This window comes from Gossypium arboreum, chromosome 11 (genome assembly GCF_025698485.1).
Source record: "Gossypium arboreum isolate Shixiya-1 chromosome 11, ASM2569848v2, whole genome shotgun sequence".
Lineage (NCBI taxonomy): Eukaryota > Viridiplantae > Streptophyta > Magnoliopsida > Malvales > Malvaceae > Gossypium > Gossypium arboreum.
The window spans coordinates 14,566,953-14,589,582 of NC_069080.1; the positions used below are offsets into that span (position 1 = coordinate 14,566,953).

At 34.1% G+C, this 22,630-nt stretch overlaps 2 protein-coding genes across 3 annotated transcripts; one reads left to right on the forward strand and one right to left on the reverse strand.

Moving 5' to 3' along the window:
- Nucleotides 1-2,705: 2,705 nt before the first annotated feature.
- Nucleotides 2,706-7,014, forward strand: LOC108474022 (protein LONGIFOLIA 1). 2 transcript variants are annotated; one of them, XM_017775892.2, is made up of 4 exons: nt 2,706-3,411; nt 3,507-4,952; nt 5,061-5,253; nt 6,191-7,014. In XM_017775892.2, exons 1-4 carry the CDS (start codon nt 3,256-3,258, stop codon nt 6,748-6,750), a joined length of 2,355 nt encoding a protein of 784 aa, XP_017631381.1. In that variant the 5' UTR covers nt 2,706-3,255; the 3' UTR covers nt 6,751-7,014. The 2 variants fall into 2 exon arrangements, with proteins under 2 accessions (XP_017631381.1, XP_017631380.1); XM_017775891.2 differs by having other exon boundaries at nt 2,722-3,411; nt 3,507-4,964.
- Nucleotides 7,015-10,022: 3,008 nt separating this feature from the next.
- Nucleotides 10,023-11,810, reverse strand: LOC108474023 (histone H2A variant 1). Its single transcript, XM_017775893.2, has 3 exons — nt 11,722-11,810; nt 11,372-11,519; nt 10,023-10,520 (listed from the first exon to the last, which is right to left on the reverse strand). The coding sequence occupies exons 2-3, from the start codon at nt 11,507-11,509 to the stop codon at nt 10,224-10,226; spliced, it is 435 nt and encodes a 144-aa protein (XP_017631382.1). The 5' UTR covers nt 11,510-11,519; nt 11,722-11,810; the 3' UTR covers nt 10,023-10,223.
- Nucleotides 11,811-22,630: the final 10,820 nt, after the last annotated feature.

Consider the following 22,630-nt stretch of genomic DNA (forward strand, 5'->3'; position numbering starts at 1 on the left):
TACTATTTCTAATCACTTTTACTGGGATTTTCTCTCTTCTTTTTTTACTATTGCAGTTAGTGGTCTGAGATTGTAATTATGAAAAGCTAAAGCTTAAATAAAGAGTTTCTGCAGATCTGAAATGCATGTGGGTTACATGAAAAAAGAAGATTAGATAAAAGGTAAAAGATAAAGGTTGAGCATGCTTTATTTCAGTTTTTTTATACATAATAATTAGTATCAGATTCAGATCAAAGACAAGACACATGAAAGAGATATTAGCTCCATTATATAATGGATAGTACCTATATACATGTGTACATACATATGGCTTGGAGTTTAAAGGCAAGTACAAAGAGGAATAGGCTCCTCTCACATGGAGCAAAGCAACCCAGAAATAGGGCTTTTGCAATTTCATTACATAGTGTAGAGACAAGTCACATGGTGGTAAGGCTTCAGCTTGACCCTCTTGTAAGTTTTGGAAACCCCACATTATCTTCATAATTTAGGTCCACATGCCAAATTGTCCCATACCACAAAAAATGTGCCTTCACAAAAGTGAGTCTGTTTAGGCAAGAAAGAAACACCGGAGGTTACGAGTCAAGAATGTAATTTTCCCTATTATAGTCACAAACAGTACACTTACGTTGATATAGCAAGAAAGTTGGTAGTGGCCAAGGTTACTCCTACTACATAGGATCCTCAAAATTGGAAAGCTTAACATTTCGAGCTCTCCTCCATTGAGATTATTCGTCAAAACCAAGAAGAGATGCACAAAAAATCATTGACCCATAAACTAGCAGCACAAGCAATGGAAAGTGTAAAGCTTAAGTCATTCGTTTCAGCTATCGGTCCTTCCTTGTTGAAGTAATTGTTTACCGTTACCACCAATATATTGTTTATTCATACCAACTTGAAAAACCCAGTATTAATTAATTAATGAAACTCATTTACCTAAATGTGCATCAATCTAGATGGATCAGCCATCCTGTTACACTCACAAACCAAAATTATATATAAATATTGTCTATGACCCAATATAACTCTAATTAAATCTGAAATCGAGTAAAATTAAATCTTTACATGAAATAATGTTCTCCCATCAATATAATATTTTTTCCATCCAAACCCAAAACTTTATTCTTTACGTTAATCACTTTTTACTAATAACCCTTCAAAATAAATACAAATAATTGAACTTTTAACTGAATACTTATTTTTCCATTACTCACAGGCTGCCCTGAACTTTAACTATATGCGTATTTATAAGCTCTTTTGTCTGCATTGGTAAACCCATTCTTTTTCTTGGACTGATACTGCTTCCATCTCAAATGTGTATACATACGTATATCTATATAACACCAAGTGTTGGGGCTCGTGATGTACGTTAATAGCTTCTTTCCCTTATCCATCTCTCCATTTGGACGGCTTTTAATTGATTCATATGCAGTCCAACTGCCCTACCTGATCATTACAATATTAATGAAGGCATGAGATTATTATTAATTTAATACCAATTTAAAGAACAATCTTTAGCTTAAGACGGCAAGTAATTTTTTTTTACATTTTTCATAGTAAATATATAGTATAATTTTACTTATGTATATATATTTTGTGCTTTTAAAAGTAACAATTAAAGCAATTACTAAGGTGAGCCTTGGTATAGTACTTGCAGAGAAAGTACAACACAAATATTTCTGTTAACTATAAAGAAATGCAATGTAAAACAAACTGCCATTCTATTTATTATGCCAGTTCTAATCACACAAATTTCCTCTCTTCTTCTTTTTTTAAATATTATTTACTTTATAACGTCAAAATCCTTTTTTTCCTAGTTGAAGATAAAGTTCAATATTTATGATTGCAATTAAACCAGCTCCTGTCATTCCAATGCCAAATATAAATTACATTTTAAATGAATATTAAAAAAAGTATTTTCTTTAAAATATTGTCCATAGACTTTATAAACATAAGTTGTCATAATATATTTATTAAGTGAAACACGAAATAATTCATTAATAAAACTATAAAAAAAACTTTATTTAGTAAATACTTTGACAAAAAAAAGTAAGTAAATTCATATCTATAAGAATATCAATATATATTATTATTACCAATTAAGTTACGCAAAATGTTTAATGGTATTAAGTGATTCTCAAGTAGAGAGATGTTGAAATGAAAGTGCTTTACATATATGGTATGGAGAATCATTAGGATGGTGGTATGAAAAAATTGAGTTTTTAATAAAGTGTAGATTTTATATCCTTCGTTTCTAGCTCAATGTTGGGAGAAGATATTTAAAGAGGGAGGTTGAATGAAAATAAGCCTTCATTGAGCTCTTTATTTTATGTGTAATGATAAAGTGATTCATGTTAGTTGAGAATATTGTTAAAATTAATTTAAGCAGATTAGGTGGATATGAATTGGATTAAGAGGTGATGATAAAAACTCTTTTTTCGAAAATGATGTGGGTCATGTAGTGTTTAGACAATAGCAAGAGTTGAGCTTTCTCATACTTCTTCCTCTTTTAAATGATCTTTTTTACTTAATTTTAGCTTTGTTTTTCTCAAATTAAATTTGTAATCTACAAGATGGGTTTATCATAAGTATACATTACTAAATTAATATCTCAAGTAAATGGTAATAACTTAATTATAAAAATAAAGATATTTTGGCACAGTGCCATAATAAATTGAAGTATAATATAGAACGCTTAACATTAAGCAAAGGGGAAAGCGTAGCCGAGGTTGACACTCTAGAGCAAAGCATTGCCTCCGGATGCTTACCTCACTTCGTAATTTCCAAACCCGCCCAATACCCTTTCCAAAATTTAAATGAAAATCGAAATATATAATTGGCCCGGTTCTTTTTACGCCAATATATCAAAACAATTCGACCTTTTCCCGCAACTCAAGTCTCTCGAACCCCTAAAATACTTAATAAAATAACAATGTACTAATTTGGCATTGTATGAAAAGGTAAGGGCAAGGGCAAGTAACGTCCGTATGCACTTTGCCCCCACACCCACACTGCTCCTTTCCTTAACTTCGACCACCCTTTTAAAGACCAGAAAAGCGGGAGATGCGATAGAGGCTGCTGTCTCAAACCCTCTCTCGCCCACAGACAAGGGGAGAAAGAAACAGGCAATCAATCATGCTGAGATATTCGACGATGGAAGTCTAAACAGAAGGTTAACTTGTAAGGAAGAAGGGGATTATTGAGTTAAATACTAGGGTGAATAGTTTTTTTTTTCTTAAAAAGAAAAAGAAAGGAAAGATGATGACGGGTGTAGTGCCAGAGCAGAATCTTGAGAAGCAAATAGGGAAACAAATGGGATGCATGGCTGGTTTCCTTCAGATCTTTGATCGTCACCAGCTTCTTTCTGGCAAACGTCTTTACTCCCCTAAGCGCCTCCCTCCCATGGAAACGCCGGTTGGTTTTTATTTTCTGATTTCCGTCTTTTTTTTCTTCCTTTTTTTTACGTTGGTTCGTATTGTTTTATCGACTTTTTGCTAAACTTGTTTCAGGCGAGTGAAAAGAAAACGGAGCAAGTGAAGACCGTTGAGACACCAGCAATATCGAGAGAACTAGAGAAGCAGCCACAAGGTCGAGCAGCAGCGTCACCAGACCGTTCGAAGCAATCTCCGGTTACATCGGAGCTCCGATATCCGGCATCGGAACTTTTCACGCCTACTGGTAATCAGAGCAAGTCACCTCTCCCCCTTCCCGTTTTCGAGTACAAAGAAGTTAGCGCGAGGTCGCCATGGAAATTCTCCAAGGAAGCTCCGAGGCTTTCTCTGGATAGCAGAGCCGTCGTTGACGCCAAAGGAAGCCTTAAGCCCCGAGAGATCCGTACGAATGCCTCCATATTATCTGCGAACCAATGCGAAGATGAGGTGGATGATAGCGATAAACAACGGCGGTCACCAAGCGTAATTGCAAGGCTCATGGGACTGGAACCGATACCGGATTCGAATCCCGAACCGAACGGAAAAGCTCAGCTCCGAAGATCCGCGTCGGAAGCTAGAGGTCGAGATCTGTTTCAGTATCGTTTCATTGACGGAGTTAATTTCCACTTAAAACAAAGCCAACAACCAAATTTCCAAAACGGAGGAGTTTCGAGCAATGTCGTAAGGGAAAATGGAGCCAAACAAGATCGTGTAATTATCAACAGGCCAGATGGCTTAAGAAATGCGAGAGCTGAATCGGTAAAAGCTCCAATTCGAGGTTTGGACCAAAGGAAATGCTTCTACGACTCAGCTGATTTCTTCCCCGAGAGAAAACAGCCCGTTAACGTCTACAGAGAGATTGAGAAACGTCTTAAGCTCAGAGGAATAGACGAGCCATCGAAAGATCTTGAGACACTCAAACAAATCCTTGAAGCTTTGCAACTCAAAGGCCTTTTACACAGTAAGAAATCTCCAAACCAAAAGAATAATAGAAACTTCGTTTATCAACATGAACAATCTCCAATCGTCGTAATCAAACCGGGAAGATCACCGGCTTCCACGGCCAGAAGTATTGCCAAAGATTCGCCTCCTTCAAATTATCGATCAAGACCTGGACCTCGCCGGAACTTGAATATTGACTCACCGCCGACTATGAGCCCAAGACGTGATCGGCCGGAGATTGAACGGAATATTCGGAGCCAAAGCAGAGGTAAGGGTTCGATTTCTCCGGGTAGGAATGAGTGTGGCGTTAGGAGTCCCAACAGAAGGCCACTGAATGTTGAAATTCATAGGAGAGGGAATGGAAATGGAAATGTAGAGCAGAAAAGAGTCTCTCCGGTTCAGTCGCCCCGGTTAAATGTGAGAAGAACCGGATTAGAACAGACGACGAATAGATTACCCAGAAATACGAAACCAACGGCTGAGATTTATGATAAAGAAGAGAAGGTATTTATTCCAGCGGAGGATCAAACATCTACTGTTTCAGAGAGTAGCATTAGCACTTCTTCTCAAACTGATACGGAGGTAAAAAATCAGGTCAATAACTAAATTTCATTGATTATTTAGTTTTGCTTAACGATCCTATTTCATTTAAACCAGTAATTTATTGTTATGGCATTTTGAGTGTTACAGAGGTCGAAGGTGGAGGACTACAAGGATGGGGGGACCCTTTTGGAAAGATGTGATAAGTTGCTTCACAGCATTGCGGAGATGACGGCTGCTACGACCGAGTTGCAGCCGAGCCCGGTCTCCGTACTTGATTCCTCGTTCTACAAAGAGGAATCGTCTCCCTCCCCTGTTATGAAACGGAGCATAGATTTCAAAGGTACGAGAAAAAGAAAAAACTACTGCTAGTTTTTTTTTTTTAAATTATATTTTTGGGCACATACTAAATCTTTTATGAGAAAGGAAAGAAGTCTACTAACTGATTGTGATTCGCTAGATTTTGCATTTGACTATGGTGACGTATGGACTGCTATAGTTTTGCTCTAGGCCTGACTTTGCTGATTAGTCAAACAGAGTCTCCTTCAATAGCTTGAAGCTTTTCTTATTGTCGTATCCTTAAGGCCTTTTTATTTGTTTAATTAATTCATGATTAGTCAAACCGTTCCCTCTTCCGGCTGATTAACCGGCGGAAAAGAGAATCTAAATGGGTTTGGCGGTAAATTCACGTGGGATTCTTCAGTTTGATAGTGATCGAGGGAAAAGGGCCTGGGTTAAAGGACGTGGCCAACATTGTGGGTCAAACTCAAAAACAGTAAAATGAAGAACTGCAGCTATATAATAAGAAAAAGTGACTGAAAACTTCTTCCGTTTTCTGCAAAACAAAATTTACCTGATGTGAGAAAAAGTTTAAATTCCCCGTACATTTTTCCCTCTAAGCCAAAGAGAAAAGAATAATCTATGCCGAACGTTGGCTGACAGATGGCCGTTGGAGGCCATAAGATTTTAGAGCATCCCATGCTGCCTTTGGTAATTGTAGGAAAATGGTCCCCCTTCTCTGTTAAATTGTTAAACTATGTGCATATGGGAAATAGAGTGAAAGCGACGATGAATTTAGTCTTTTTCATTTTTTGTATTGGATGCATTATCTTCTGTCAGTATGTTTTAAGCCATTGTTACTGTCATATTCCGTACTGATGTTGACTTTGTTTCTCCATCAATCGAGAACTAAAAAAAACCCCCCATAACTATTTTTGGGATTGCGCTAATTTTCGATCAACCTGAACTGAGATTTTAACATTTTTGTTTGAAATCATCAGATCAACTTGTTGAATCAGAAGATGAAATGTGGAGTCCTGCAATCCCATCCGTTGAATCAAAGTCTGATGATTGTGATTTTATCTACATTTCCGATGTCCTCAGAGCAGCCAATTACATGCATGATGAATCTGATGTCTTTTTGGTGCTTGAGAAGCAACAGTATGTGAAGGGCAAAGACACCTCTAAAGTGTCTAGGCTCCAAAGGAAGCTGATATTTGACACCATCAACGAAATTCTGAACCGAAAGAAGCAATTACCGCCATGGAAGGTTGTGACTGGGGAGACATCACTGCAACAAATTTGGTCCGAATTCCAAAAGATTCGGGAAAGGGACTCCTCGGATGACATGTTTGAGGACATTTGTGGTGTCTTAAGAAAGGACCTTGCTGGGGATGCCATTAATGGTTGGGATGGTTGCCCCATTCAGATGTCGGAAGCAATCTTGGACATCGAACGCCTCATATTTAGAGACCTAATCAGTGAAACTATCCGAGATCTCGCGGCATTGGCTGAAAAAAGTAATAACATCCCAGCACCTCGTAGGAAGTTGGTGTTCTGATAGCGACTTGATGAAAAAGAGAGTGCCCTTTATATTATTCTTCCCGCACTTACTTTTAGATCCCTGCTCTTTTCCCTTTCTTTTTTTTTTTTTCATTCTAATTATATTTATATTGACCCCCCTTTTTTCTTCTAATCTTTCATTTTACCTGAAGTCCAGGCATAGCTAATGATCGCTTTTGCAAGCTGTAAAAAAAGGGTGGGTTAATATTCGTGTCCACGATGGAAAAAGTTGTTGTCAATGTCAAAGCACGAGCTATCAAAAGCGTTGTTACGTTGCCTATTTTAACATAACCATAGAGATGTGACAGTGATTACAAAAAAGGGTCATTGTTTTTAGAATTTAAGCAAGGTTTAGAAACATGGCGGATAATTATACTACTTGCATTAAATGAGTGCATTTAAAAAATTGTTACAATTTCTCACCAATACTGTTCATGAATGAGTATTTTATATAAAGACGTGAACTGGACGTATATATATCATGGGCAAAGCGATGGCCGCTGGGAATGAGAATCCGTGACTTGTACCAGAATTGCTTTTGTAATTTGTAGTGACCCTTTTTATTTAGTTCTCAGACAATTCTAACAATTCTATTTAGTCAAACAAATCATTCTATAAACATAGAATTTTGTTACAACACAAAATATGCGATAGCTTGATATCACTGTTTGCACTATAAAATACAAAAGGTCACTAGAAATAATGATTTCAAATCTTAGAGAGTTTTTTTCTGAAAATGAGCCTCTTATGATAGAAGGGAGCTTTGGTGTTGCCCTAATGGAATGATACCTTAAGGTGACTGCGGAGGATAAGTGCTTCATTAGGATCTAATGGTAGTGTCTTGGGAAAAAATTGGACAAATTCGGTGTAACAGTCTTAAAGATGCGAGCTTTTGAGGCAAGTTTGGTGAAACATGTTTGAAGAGGTGAAACAAAACATTTTAAGGGCAACCATGAAATATGGCGCCTTGGAGACGAGTATGAAAGAACAATGTCGAGCATTGCAATATGATATCCTTAATATGGTGCGTTGGAGTAGATGAGATATAGACATAATAATATCTTCTCTTACGCATGAATAAGTGAAATAAATATATAATGAAGGGTTCACCTATACTGCTCATTGATATACGAGATATTTGTTACTTAAAATTGTTAAATAAAATATATTGATTCACAACTTCAAATTAAATTTTATTTATTGGGTTGGTATTTGGTACACAAATTAAAAAAGTTAATATCTATTTTTTAAAATATTTTATTATACTCTTATAAAAACAGTTATCAACTTTTTAATTTTATTCTTGGTCGAGTCTAAAACTCTAATATATCAAATATTATTCCTTATTTATTTAGTATTATATATTATAAATTCAAAAAATATTACATTTCAGTATTAAATTAATCTAAAAGGATACCCTCATCAAATTGTGTTTCGCATTAAATAACGATTTATATCCTAATAGTTGTTCTTCGCACACACGTTCTTGATAGTACTTTTTTTCACTGTGTTATGGGTTGAGAGATCTTTTACGATGGTGTCAGTCTGGGTTTAAGCAATACCATGGGCTCTCTCTCTCTCTTAGCTTATAAAATTGCCAGTACAGTAGGTATCCTTGGGTTTGAATTCGATGAAGAAGCTTTGGAAAAAAAAATTGTTTCACTTTTTCGTATCTTATGCTTAGATATCTGATTCATTGCAGTTCACTTAAACTAAAGGTTTTATATATATATATATATATGATAGCTTAGCATCTTTAAAATTGAGAAAACTGATAAAATTACATATTTGTAATGCGTTGAAAAGGGTTCAAGTGACTCATGTATTTTGGCTTACATTAACGAAATAGTGGTTTCATTTTTTTGAGAGTTTCAACAGAGACGCAAGGGGGCCTGTCTCTCTCAATGAAAGACTGGAGGTTTACTTTACCATTCAAGGGCCATTGCCTATAACTCTTTTTCCTTAATGGGGACTACAACCAACTGTAAAAATAATAATAATTAAAAGAAAGAAGAACATGGAGTAAATTTTTATGTTCTGTGGTGTCGGAGGGACTTGATGTTAAGGTTACCATCTGAGGGACATCATCACCCTACTTCTTTGTCTCTTTTTCTTACAAATGGGACTACAGCCAGCCAACTGTTAAAAGAAAAAAACAGAACACAATATACTAACTTTCTTATACTCTCTGTCCCCCTTTCATTAACTCTCTCAAAGAAATTGACTGTGTGATCCAAGAGGAAGATGAAGATTATGTACAAACAAGTTAAGTTTCAATGGCCTTTTTTCCCAAGTACGGCAATTATAGCAGGCGTGCTGTCAATGGCTCACACGCATCATTAAATCACCATGGTTACAGTCACAAGTTTTTAGGTGTTAAAATTTATAGCTGTGTATGTTCTTTGTGGGTATGCTGAATAATGTCCAATCACCTGTTACCAAAACTAGCTGTCTCATTGTTTTCTGTCTTGAAGATGAAAACGAAATAAATGTGATGGCAGAGCCTGTCATTTAGGTCATTTATCATTTTTCCGTTGTTTTCTTTATTTGACACTGTTTTGTTGGGCAATGCCGGTTGCGATAAGGAAAGAGATATAGTTTCCCTGTTTAGGTGGTGGGTCATCTTTTTCTATTGTAAGCCTTGTGGCCCATTTTTTCACATGGTTGACCATCTTATCACTGGGCCAAGCTATCTCCCCCGCAACTTTCGCAACTGTCCATGTGTATTGGGAACGCTATCCTCAATAATACTGCGTGGAGTCAAGGTTGGTTGATCTCAGTGGGCAGGAGGAGCGTACTTAGCTATATCATAGAAATAGGCAAAGAAACATCATCATCTATCATTGGCAAAATAGATTGGAGGCATACAAAATGAGATAAAGCACTTGTTGAAACAGTTAGTCCCCCAATATCCAATGCGTTGAGCTTCAACAATTATATTTTAGCCTACACCTTAAACACAACTTCCTAGATATTTGGAGTTCCTAAACTTAACGTAGAACTTAAATTAAAAATATTAGGCTTCGTTACTATTGTTACAAATTTAAAGAGGGACGAATGACAAAAGACTCCCAACCTCAGTCTATGGTATTATCATTTCTTTATCTATGAAAGGGATTTTAAGAGAGTATATATTTGGAACTCTGTTGAACTTATGCTCCTTTGAATCTCAAGAAATGGTTGAGCTTGAAATATTTGAGACAAACTCGAGTGACCAAACAGCACTATGCATGTGGCTAAAGTTGAGCCAAAAGCAAACAAATAATAAACTTCACAGCTAGAATATGATACAATATATAGGGAAACAAGGTTAAAAACGATCCAACAAACAAAGATCCCAAAGCTCCTACAGAGTTACAACATATATACTGAGTTATAGAGCAGATATGACATATTAAATGAACCCTACAATAAAACATAATAGATTAAAAGTACTCAAAAGTCAAATAATCTAAGTTAAACTCAAACATTCTAATCCTTGGTGGTTTTATTGATAAGGGACTTGTGAATGTGAGGGATGACACCACCTCCAGCAATAGTACCCTTGATAAGGGTGTCAAGCTCTTCATCACCCCTAATAGCAAGCTGCAGATGCCTTGGGGTGATTCTCTTCACTTTCAGATCCTTGCTTGCATTCCCAGCCAATTCAAGAACCTCTGCAGTTAGGTACTCAAGGATGGAGGCCAAGTAAACAGCAGCTGTGGCACCAACTCTCCCATTCGCGGAAGTCCTAGTCTTTAGGTGACGGTGGATTCGGCCCACTGGAAACTAACATCAAAAGGAAAAATGAAACGCTTGACAGAAAAACCTTCCTATTTAATGCTAAATACAGCAACCGAGTAATATGTTTTGTTTTACATGGTCTCGCCACTCCAGGGAAACATCAAAGACTACGATTATATAAATCTAACTTATTAACTATGTAAACAACAATTATAGGTTTACATGCCCCATGTTCAAGATAAAAATCATTGAAGATCCATATCACCAAAAAAAAAAATCATCATTGCTTTTTTTAGCATCCAAAAATACCCACAACAGAAAGAAATGTTCTAACAAAAATCTCCAATTGCGTACAAAATCAAGTGTCAAAAAGCACCAAGGAAAAAGGTCGTTGTACCGTGGAAGAACTCTAGAAAAAAAAAAACACCCCAACAACTTTGGTATCAAATTTGACCTTTAACGACCATGTCAAAGAAACACCGTGTTTTAGCACCCAAAAGATGAACAGCTTGCGAATGTCTTAATCTTCAACGGCAAGTAGTTTAGATTTTTTTCAGGCATGCGTTTACTATCTAAACGTGAAGAAACTATTTCATATTAGACTCGGGAAAAAAAAATCAAAGATCTAAGATTTTTCCTCAAGAAGAAACTAAGGATCCAAACAAACCGGCAAAGAGAAAAAAACAAAAACTATTTACAACAATCTCCTAGAATTAAATATTTTCTTTGTTTTACTTGTAGGAGAAACACCTCAGATTTAGTCCTTTTTCTAGGGCTTTTTTTTTACATAAATCATGGACCAAAACACCCACAGACACTGAGCATGTATAATTAAAAATGCAAAGAAAAGAATAGTATTTCGGCGTAAAACCAACTGGTTGTAACATGAGAAATACCTGAATTTCGGCACGAGATGAACGAGAAACCGGGCGCTTCTTGTCCTTATCTTTGTCCTTGTCCTTGTCCTTGTCCTTGTCCTTGTTAGCGGCGGTTGTTTTTGCCGCCAAAAGCCCCTTTCCACCTTTTCCTGCCATCTCTGTTCACCTTATAAACAAAAACAAACAAACATCCACACTTATTTTTAAATTAATACAAGGAAAAACAAAAGAAACTAATAAACAGTAGTAAAACTTCATATTGCTAAACGCTTATTAGATTTAGTCAAATAAATTATCCAGGTCAACAAATTTAAATTTAAAAAAAAGGGGGGGGGGAGGGGAAGTGATAGGAAGAAAAAGAGAGTGACTTGAGAAGGATGTGAAGCCGGAAAGCGAGGAAACAGTAGAAACAAGGAAATGATAGATGATATAGAGAATGGGTTACCGACTAAAGGGAAGTGTCAAACTGCGGGCGCAAGCATTTATTATGCAGTCGTTTTAAATGCCGGAAAAGTAAGTGGCGCTTAAATTTAGGTGGGAAATTTCTTCAATTTCGTCATTTCAAAAATTTTCGCCTTACATTACCAAGCTACCCTTTCTTTTTCCCCAAAATTCCATTGCACCCTAGCACTTTGACCAACCATGTGCCTCTAAATTACAGCAGCTGTAGACAACATTTTTTTCTGAGCGAAATTTCACGTTGCATCTGCGATCAACGTTATCCACACTTGGTTGTAAGATTTTTTTCTTTTTTTAAAAATAATTTATTTTACATAAATATAATGTTTTTAATGATTTTTTTTAATAATATAAAAACTATTGTACTGAATTACATTGGAAATGACCTAAAGATAAAAACATCCTTTTCCATGTCTGCTTCAAAAAATTCTAAGACTTTTGTAGGGGGAGTTCAAACATTTGTAAGCCCTCCTTTTTTTACAAAGGCTAACTTAGTTAAGTAGTCCATACATTAATTATATTCTTTAGGAATGTATTTTAATATCTATTGATTTTTTTGAAACAATATATGGTGAATTCGTATGATTAAAGCAGAATCCAAAGTACTCGAAATACTTTCATGTATGGCCTTGATAATCTCCAAACTATTTATTTGGATTATCACCTTTTTTTTTCTTTTAAATAAAGTTGGTCTCACAGTGTCCCATCCCCCCAAGGAGAACATTTTGTTTTATTTTTTAAGTTTTAGAATGAGGAGTGGATAGCGGAGTGTATATCTGTACCAGACATGGGTATGTAGAGTAATGTTCAGGGGTTATTCATTTATGTCTTTCTATTCGGTTGTATATATTGTTGTGATGAGGAGTTTTATACAATTGCAGAGTGATGAAAATCCCCAGTCAATGAGGTTCCAAAAGTTGAAGCAAAGACTTGAAAGCATTCAGAGATGGATGGTACCACACGAGGCATGCTTGTGTACATTTAATCAACAACCTCCAATCCAGTGAAATCAAGCTAGCCAGCCCCCACCACTCCACGCTTTGCCCACTGATTATACATTGCGCCCGAAAAGGTTGACCCATTAGAAACCCTTGCACTTGCTTTGCTTGCACCACTTATCTTTTAATTTAAATCAACACAAACACTTCCACGTCTATTGATCTTCCAGTGAGAGCTATGAATCAACCACCAAATTTCAAAATGAGATGGACTTGCCCTAAGAGATAACCTATCATACTCACAATACGTATTGATATAAGTCGAAACACCGAAATTTTAATTCAAATATAATTTAAATTATTTAATATCCATTTAAAGCCGAAATGATATAATTACCATAATTTTGATGGTGATTTTTTTTTTACACTTGTAACTCCACAACAACCAATGGAGAAACCATTTTACATAATTCATTGTCATTTATAATTTTCTCTTTTTTTTCTGGCTTTTTAATATATTTTTAATGATTTTTACTGAAATAATATTAATTTTTGAAATGTGTGACAACTATGATATGTCATGTGAGGAAAATAATCTAAAAAAAGTATTCATTATTCAATTCTTACATCTCCTACTAATGGTGGAGTGACCACAAATTTTGGTATATGGGGAAATCATTATTGTTGAGCCTAACGCCTATATTGCATTTTGCGAGTAAAAGAATAATTGAGTAAACATTGAATAAAATGATATCGAAAGGTTCACATGCGGTTGCATATTTATTCCACAAAAGTTTAGTCGATTCAATTGTATCGCATAATCTTGTAAAAAGTGTTTCGAGTGAGATAGTTCAATTCTGTAATTTTTGTCTTTTGAATCAAAATTCAATCAAATAAAGTGTTAGTAAAATTATTTTGTTTGTAGTGAAAAGGTAGTTAACTGTCATAAAAAAATTAATTAATTGAAATATTATACCAAACAGCTCAATTCAGCGTAAAAAAATTATAAAAGCTTAATAGACTTTTTTTTAAAAAAAATTCAAGAAGTTTAAGTTTTTACAGAAGATGAAATCCTAATGTAAGCTATCTTTTCTAGAGTAAGGCGTTCTAACAAAAAAGAAAAAAGGGTGAGTTTTGAAGTTGTTGGATCAAAGAAAAAAAATTGAAATTTGATAATAGAGAATAGAAAAATCCAAACTAAACCCAGATGATCTGAAATAAAAGAAATGCATCTTTATCGAAACTTAAGATTTTACATTTTTTTCAAAATCTTTCTTAATTGTTTATTTTTGGGGTAAATTATACCAACAGTCACTCAACTTTGGGGTAGCGAACAAAATAGTTGCCTAGCTTTCATTTCAATCACCCAACTTTTGAAAAATAACAAAACAGTCATTAACGTTATAAAAATGTGACAAAACAGTCATTGATTAACAGTTTCCGTTAGTGTCTTAAACAGAACCACTGATGTGGCAAGTTAACTAGCTGATGTGGCCAGTTAACTTACCACGTTGGATGTCCACAGTGGAAACCCACCCAATTTAAGAAGAAATTGAAAAAAAAAAACCTTAATAACAGAGAAGAAGAAGAAGAAGAAGAAGAAGAATAGACTGTAAAAAAGAAAGTCTGTAGTCGTTTGATTCAAGGAATAGCATCTGTAGTCATTTTAACATTAACAACAAATAAATTTCACAACATATATATGAAGAGGCTTCAAAACAAATCAAAAGGAAGCATCTATTCAAGCAAGTCAAACTAAATTGATCAAATTAAAAACAAATTTGCAGACTCAAACCCCAGAATATAAAATATAAACAATTTCCATCAAAAACAAATTTATTTCAAAAAAAATAAAATACAACAAAAACAAACACGATAACTAAGACCCATTGTTCCATCCATCACAAGAGACAGTCACAAGTAAAAACATAAAATAGGTCCAGATTATCTTCACAGGTCATAACCTATATAAACAAGATTCAAAGCAGATCAACTCTCAGATACCAATGGCTCCATTTCAGTCGTCTGCTCACCAAACACCTTAGCGATCTTCTCAGTACGGACCAAAGGCCAATAGGAGGCAACCTTTACCTTTTCTTTACATTACTAACAGCTGTCTCGTTATACTTGGCCGCTGCAATAAGCAGCTGTTGGGATAACGACCGAGGCAACTTGAGGGAAGAGAAGGAGCTTGTTGAGTTTACGCCAAGCTAAAACCGCACCTTGTTCGACTTTGGGTTCATACTTCGTATAAAGCTCGTTTGTTGTGGGTTCATACTTGGTGTATAACAGCCTGATTTTAGGTCTAGTCGAAACAGTGGTTTCGGGGCCAAAAATTCGAAGTAAAAAATTTTATTTTTATTATATTTTTATGGCATACAATTTTATGAAATGATTTTGTGAAAATTTCGTTCGAAAATTTTGACGTTTCGGCACTCAATTTAGTCAAAAGGACTAAATTGTAATTGTAAAAAGTACAAAAGTTGAGTTCTACATGTAAAGGTGTCCAATTGTTATGAAATTTTAAATTGGAGGTCCTTAAATGGAAATTAGACCATTGGTTAAGTTAGTGGACAAAAATGGACATAGTTAGGTATGTTTCTAAAATTTTTCATTAAGGGCATTTTAGTAATTTGGTAATTAAATGAATTAAAAAGCCAAATTAAAAGCCAACTTTTGCCTATCTTCTTCTCATGGCCAAATTTTACAAGGAGAAATCATAGCTAGGGTTTTTCAAGCTTCCATTCTTGATTGTAAGTCAATCTAGCCCCATTTTTAATGATTTTTATGTTTTTAAAATCCTTGTAACAAGATCTATCTATTTCTACCACTAATTTAAGACATAATCAATGTAATGACCCGAAATTTACCGATGCCGGAAAAGTGTATTTTTGGGTCTTTATTTCTAAAAAGTAGATTAGTAAATATTTATTTAAAAATATTTACGAAGTTAAATGAATAATCAATTAAAGCTTAATTAAGAGAATTTACCTTAATTAAGAATAATTAAGTATAAGGATTAAATTGAATAAAGAATAAAAGTTTAATTATAGAATAAAGAAAAGTGAAGGGACTAAATAGGCAAATAAGCCAAAAAGGGTGACAAATGTATGGTTAAAATAAGTTAAATGTGTACAAATATAAATGGTACACATGTATTATACATGTGTATTTACTTATTATATAAGTAGAATAATAATAATAATTAAAGTTTATTATATTAATATTATTTTATATTTAATAAATAAATAAATAAAGGTTATGACAAGTGTAAGGTCATAAATGAAAACATGTGTATCAATAAATATACACATGTATAAATATAAATATTATAATAGTTTAATAATAAAAATAAAGAAATAAAAGAAATGAAAGAAATAAAAAAGAGAAAAAAAAAGAAAACGAAACAGAGAAGAACAGGGGAGAAAGAAAGGAAAGAAAGAAAGAAAGGGAGAAAAGGAAAAATCAAGGTTTTGAAGCTTTAAACTTTAATAGGTAAGTCAATCAAGCCTTTTTTACTTAATTTTGATGTTTTAGAAGTTTTAGAACAAAGTTTTGATGAAATTAAGTTGATATTTTGAAGGTTATTAGATTTCTAGATATCATTCATGTTGAATAAAATGATGAATTATGAGTTTTATTGATAGGAATTTAAGTTAGAAGTGGGAAAATGATTAAATTATAAAGAGAAAGTTAAGTTTTGACATAGTAAGGACTAAGTTGAAAGAAATTCAGAATTTAAGTTTTATGTTGAATACGAAAAGTTGGAATTTATTTTAAGCAAGTATAAAGATAAAAACTTAAGTTAATTTTGAAGAAAAAGAATGGTTATGGTGGAAGGACTAAATTGGAATTTATGGAAAAGTTACATGGAAATCTTAAGAATGTGATATTAATGACTTTGAATGAATGTAAATTTTTTTGTAGCTAACGTAGAGCCGAAAATGTCATCGAAGAAGGGGAAAGAGAAAGTGGACGAGGATATCGAGTAAACTCGAGAATTAAGGTTTGTATTTCTATAAACCGAATCTAATAATTATTTGTTGAATTTATTATTTATATGAATGGTAAGTATTATTATTATTATGGTATTGAATTGAATAAAATTCATGAATTATTAGTGATTATTGATATTGAATAGAATATGTGAATATTGAGTAGAAAATTGAAAAATGTATATTGCATTGAAATAGATTTGCATGTGGATTGATATGGAAAAATGTATTAAATTGGATTGAAACTAAATTACAAATAAAATTGAAAAGTTGAAAGTTTATTGAATACCCTATTAACTTTATCGGGCTAGTCGGATATAGATGGCATGCCATAGGATTGGAAGTGTTTAGGGATATTCTGACTATGTGTCGATAAGACACTATATGTGTCGACTACTGTGACTGTTCCGGATTCGTTCCGAATAGGTACTCCATACCTGACTGTTATTGTTACTGTTCCGGATTTGTTTCGATGAGGTACTTTGTGTACCGCTACTGTTACTGTTACCCTTACGGTATATTCCAGCTTTGGCTGATGAAACACTGTATACTATCCCCTGTGTGTGGGTTGGATCCGTGTATCTGTCCAGGTTTGAGTCATGTTAATAGGGGTAATGAAAAGTATTAAAGACTGTCTACTGCTAAATAATTAACTGTTACAGAATAAATGACTGATACTGAATAAATGAATATTACTGATTAACCGATTATTACTGTTGACTGACTGGTACTAAACGATAAAGATCAATTGGTTGTTACCAAAGAATATTGACTGCTATTGAAATGAGATAGTACATAATATTGAATGAAAGTTGAATAATATTACTACTCAAATGAATTGTAAATAAAAGTACTGAATAACTAATTGTTACTAAATAATGGACTACTACTGAATGTCTGAATGATACTGAACACAAGTTATTACTGAATAAATATGAAAAATCGACGGATAATGAATAAACATTGAAACTGTATACATTTCAACAAAAGTGATTAACAAGATCTTAGCATTATATTTCAAAAACAAATGATTGAACTATTAGGAGTAATAGATTGAATTCTCAATGCTCGTTGATATATGATTTATTATTGACTTAAGTATCGGTTTATAGAAATACCACTGAGTTCATACTCAGCGTACGGTTTGTTTCCATACGCAGGTTAGGTTAAAGACAGATCGTCGAATCAGCATCATAAGCCGATCCCGAACTCAAAAAGGTAAAGCATGTTAATCATCAGTAATGGCATGTACCTAGGATGTCTTAAGTGTTTTATATTGGATTGTGATTGTAATAGTGAAATAAGTAAATTGATAATTGATAATGATACATGATAAGTGTTTAAAGTTAAGTATTAGATAATATATAAAGTGCATTTGGATTGGTTTAATATTGGTATTTCTATTGGTTATGGATTGAAATTTACAGGATTGGTAAATTTTTAAAATACAAGGTTCATTTTGAGTTCACATAGTTTGTCACACGGGCGTGTGCCTTGGTTGGCATGGCCGTGTCTTAAAGTCAATTTAGTACAAGGGCAGACCACACGGATGTGTGTCATGGTCATGTTTAAAAGTCAATGTTGCACACGGGTTGAGGACACGGGCGTGTCCCATGCCGCACGGGCATTTTAAATTAGCCCCACGGGCATGTGGTACTATTCAAAAGAAGAAAATTTAAAATTTCACGAAAAATTTACTAAGCTTTAGGATCGAATTCCGGTTTGTCTTAATTACACTTTTAAAGTACTGTGGACCCATTAAAATTATATTTAGATGGATATATTGCATTTATACTTGTTTATGTGCAAATGTACTGTAATGACTGGTAATACTCTGTAATCCTGTTTCGGTAACGGGACAGGGTTAAGGGTGTTACAATCAAAGTCTAAAATTTTACCCATAATGAATATTTGTGTATTTTGATGTGTAATGGTAGATTACACAAGTCTGATGTTTGATAAATGACTTTTGCTAAGTGATTTTTGATGAAAATGCCTAAAAAGGACTTATTTGTAAAAAGTTGTAAAGTAGGTGTTAAAATGCAAACAAAAGAAAAATGTGGCCTACTATAAGCATGTATAACGTTTGACTATGCATGGGTATTAAAGAAATTGAGTATATTTTATTTTACGACCCTATGGACTAAAATGTAAAAATGTGAAACTTTAGGGGCAAAAATGTAATTTTTTCCATAATGTGATGTTGGGCTGATTTGAATAGTATAATGATTAAATAAGTTAAATGTGATATTATAGATCAAGAAAAATAAGGTTCGAAACTAGAACGGGAGAAAACCAAGTATTTGACGGTTAGGTCCTTTTCGTTATTTTTATGTCGAAGTAAGTTCGTATGTTTAATAAGCATGAAATTATATATGTATAAATGCTTAATTGATATGATTGTTGTAAATGCTATATTATTGAAATAAAATGCGAACGTTATTGAGTACGACATTATAGAAAAAGCCGATAGAGGTTCATTACAGTGAAAGTCCCGGCTGAACCTTAGGAATAGTTAGGATACAAATGTCATGAAATTAGGGTTACTGAGATTACTTGTAAGACCATATCTGGGATATGGCATCTATATGAGATTTCGTGTAAGACCATATCTGGGATATAACATCGATATGAGACTTCGTGTAAGACTATACTAGGCTATTGGCATCGATACGAGATTTTATGTAAAACCATATCTGGGATATGGCATTGGTATGGTACTGTGTGTACGAGATTCCTGAGTATCCTTTAGTATTCCAAGTGGTTCAACGGAAAATTCAACGGATATGTTAAAGAAGAGAAAAAGTATGTAAGTATTACGAATTGGTACAGGTATGTACGTAAAGTCTATATGCATTAACTTCATGAAATTGTGAGTTCATGATTTCCACGAGAATGATTTTGTGAAAACCTTGTGATTTTTGGCCTTTACTTGTGACTTATGAAATTCATGATAAATTTGGTTGAGGATCATGTGATTGGCTTCAGGGCCAAATTGAGTTATGATATAGCATGTTTTATTCAAACAAATTATGATTTATCGGATATGTGAAAAAGGAATGATTGGCATAATTTCCTATTAAAATGACTATGGAAGTATGAGGAGATATGGGCTTTAATCAATTGAAAAATGTCAAAAAATATGCTTGAAATATGAATACTCATAATTTAATGTGCATGTTTACTATGAGGTTTGAAATGACTTGTTAATTGCTGTGATATGTTACGAAAGAGAGATTACGATTGTTGGGCTAATTCCAAGATATGCTAAATTATGCTTATAAGTTAATAGAGTAAACATCGTGATTGAATAAAATTATAATTATGAGATTTATAACAATTGGTATTATTTTATGTTTAAATTGTTAAACTTGATAAATGCCTAATAAGAGTTGCTTATTATTTTCATGCAGACTTACTAAGTTATATAGCTTAACCCCCTTTCTTTCCCATGTTTTATAATGTCGTCAAGCTAGCTCGAGTTGGAGATCGCCGGAGATCCCATCACACTATCAAGCTATCATTTTGGGTATTGATAAATTCAAGTATTTTGAGTTATGACATGTATAGGGACTTGGTCATTTTTATTATATGCGTCATATGATTTAGCCAATAAAATGGCTTGTAATCATCAAAGGCTTGTTTTGCTATTTGGCCATGTAAGTTGGCTTATATTGGTAACATGGTTGTGAGCCTAAGTATGTTCATATATGTGTCAATGTCTATGGTGAATGTGAAATATCTGGAAATGTGATTTATGGCATGAATGTGAAATGGTTCGTAATGTAGCCTATTGATGAGATGATAAATTTGCGTGTACAATAAGGTAACTAAAAATAGTTAAATGAAGACTAATGAAGGTGAAATTGACATGAAAGATTTATGGCATCACAAATGTTGTGTATGATAGACGTTGATATGGTACTGATATGTGATGGTCATAATTGTGAATGATTCATGGTTCATTTTGTATATAGCCTTGGAAGTTGGCTAATGTTGGTTATGAGTATATTTGTATTAATGTCATTTGTGGATGTGGAATCTTGCATAATTTGATGTGGAAAGGTTGATGTTTTAAGCATGTTTGAAAATGGTATGAGAATGACATGTTATTGTCTTAGTTGTGATTATTTGGTTGCTCTTCATTTTTGAGTTTGTGCCATGTGATGTTGAGTAAATATGTGCAAGTGAGGGTGGCAAAATGGCTTGGTAAATAGCCTTGTTTTTGTCCACACGGGTAGACACACGGGCGTGTGTCTAGGCCGTGTGTGACACACGGTCAGTCCCATGGGCGTATGATCCGGTCGTATGTCCCCTGCACCTAAATTATTGCAAAACAAAATGCTCAGTATCAAGCACATGGGCATGAGACACAGTCGTGTGTCTCAGCCGTGTGAATGACACGGCTTCAGGACACGAGCGTGTGTCTTGGCCGTGTGATTTCAATTTGTTCTTAGGTGATAAACAGAGAGTTACACGGGTTAAGGACACCGGTGTGTGTGACCACACGGCCTGCCCACACGGGCGTGTCCCAAGCCACATGTACGTGTGACCCCTATTTTAGTAAAAATTTTCTAAGTGTCGTAAAATTTTCTAAAGTTTTCAGTTTAGTCCCGAACCGCTTCCAATGTATGTTTTGGGCCTCGTAGGCTCGTTTAAAAGTTTTAAATTTGGATGGAAATTTACATATCAGTTTTGTATGTTTGCTTATGTTTAAGTCCCGTAATGCCTCGTACCCTGTTCTGGCGTCGAATACGGGTAAGGGTGTTATATGGTGTACACTGATTTTACTAATCCTGAGGCGGTGTTTACCACTCCAACATGGTGGACTTTAGAAGCCACGCCACGAGCAATTTCAGATTTTTTTGGGCTGCCAAGATGGCTTCGGTTGAGACCGACTTAATGACTGGTGGAACTCTATGATCAAGCCTGGTCACTGATTCACCCACTTGCAAACGACTACAGACTTTTATTTTTACAGTCTCTTCTTCTGCTTCTCTGTTATTAAGGGTTTTTTTTTAATTTCTTCATAAATTGGGGGGTTTTCACTGTAAGCATCCAATGTGGCAAGTTAATTGGCCACATCAGCCAGTTAACTTGTCACATCAATGGTTCTGTTAAGATATTAATGGAAACTGCTAATTAGTGACTGTTTTGTCACTTTCTTATAACATTAGTGACTGTTTTGTTATTTTTCAAAAGTTGAGGGACTAAAATGAAACCCAGGTGACTACTTTGTTAGCTACTTCAAAGTTGAGTGACTGTTGGTGTAATTTACACTTTTTTTTTATTCTAGAGTATATAAAAGATTTTACTATCACTTGGGTTTCGTTTTTCTTGAAAACATCAACATTTTACATCTCTTGCGAGTATTGAGCTTAAAGCAAACACTCCAGTTATAAGGAGCAGAATTTTTTTGCACTATTTGCATCAAGAGAATGAAAGTTGATGAATGTAACATCCTGATTTTAGCTAAATCAAAACAGTGGATTAGGGACCACAAATCTAAGGTCAGAAAATTATTTTAATATTATTTTTGGTGTTTATAGTATGTGATTATATATGTGTGAAAATTTCGTGAGCTAATTTTATCGTTTAATTGTTTCATTTGATAAAAGGACTAAATTGCATAAATTGCAAAAGTGGCATTCTATATGTTAAATGTTTTTAATTGCTATGGTTGATTAAATGTGAAGTTCTTATGTTGTGAATAGACCCTTGATAGTGGGAATGGACATAAATGATCTTATATTTGATGATTAAATGGTTTAATAACCAAGGGTAAAATGGTAAACTATGTATTAATGATAAAAATAATAAAACAAAAGCATTTTTATCTTTATTTCTCTTCATCTTAACCGAATAACAAAAAAAAAAATAAAGCT

Bases quoted from the DNA above. Each gene is read 5' to 3' on its own strand.
- LOC108474022 (XM_017775891.2), top strand. From the start codon at position 3,256: ATGATGACGGGTGTAGTGCCAGAGCAGAATCTTGAGAAGCAAATAGGG. The intron at 4,965-5,060 runs GTCAATAACTAA...TGAGTGTTACAG, and splicing joins ATACGGAGGTAAAAAATCAG to AGGTCGAAGGTGGAGGACTA. The intron at 5,254-6,190 runs GTACGAGAAAAA...TGAAATCATCAG, and splicing joins ACGGAGCATAGATTTCAAAG to ATCAACTTGTTGAATCAGAA.
- LOC108474023 (XM_017775893.2), bottom strand. From the start codon at position 11,509: ATGGCAGGAAAAGGTGGAAAGGGGCTTTTGGCGGCAAAAACAACCGCC. The intron at 10,521-11,371 runs GTATTTCTCATG...TTTTGATGTTAG, and splicing joins CATCTCGTGCCGAAATTCAG to TTTCCAGTGGGCCGAATCCA.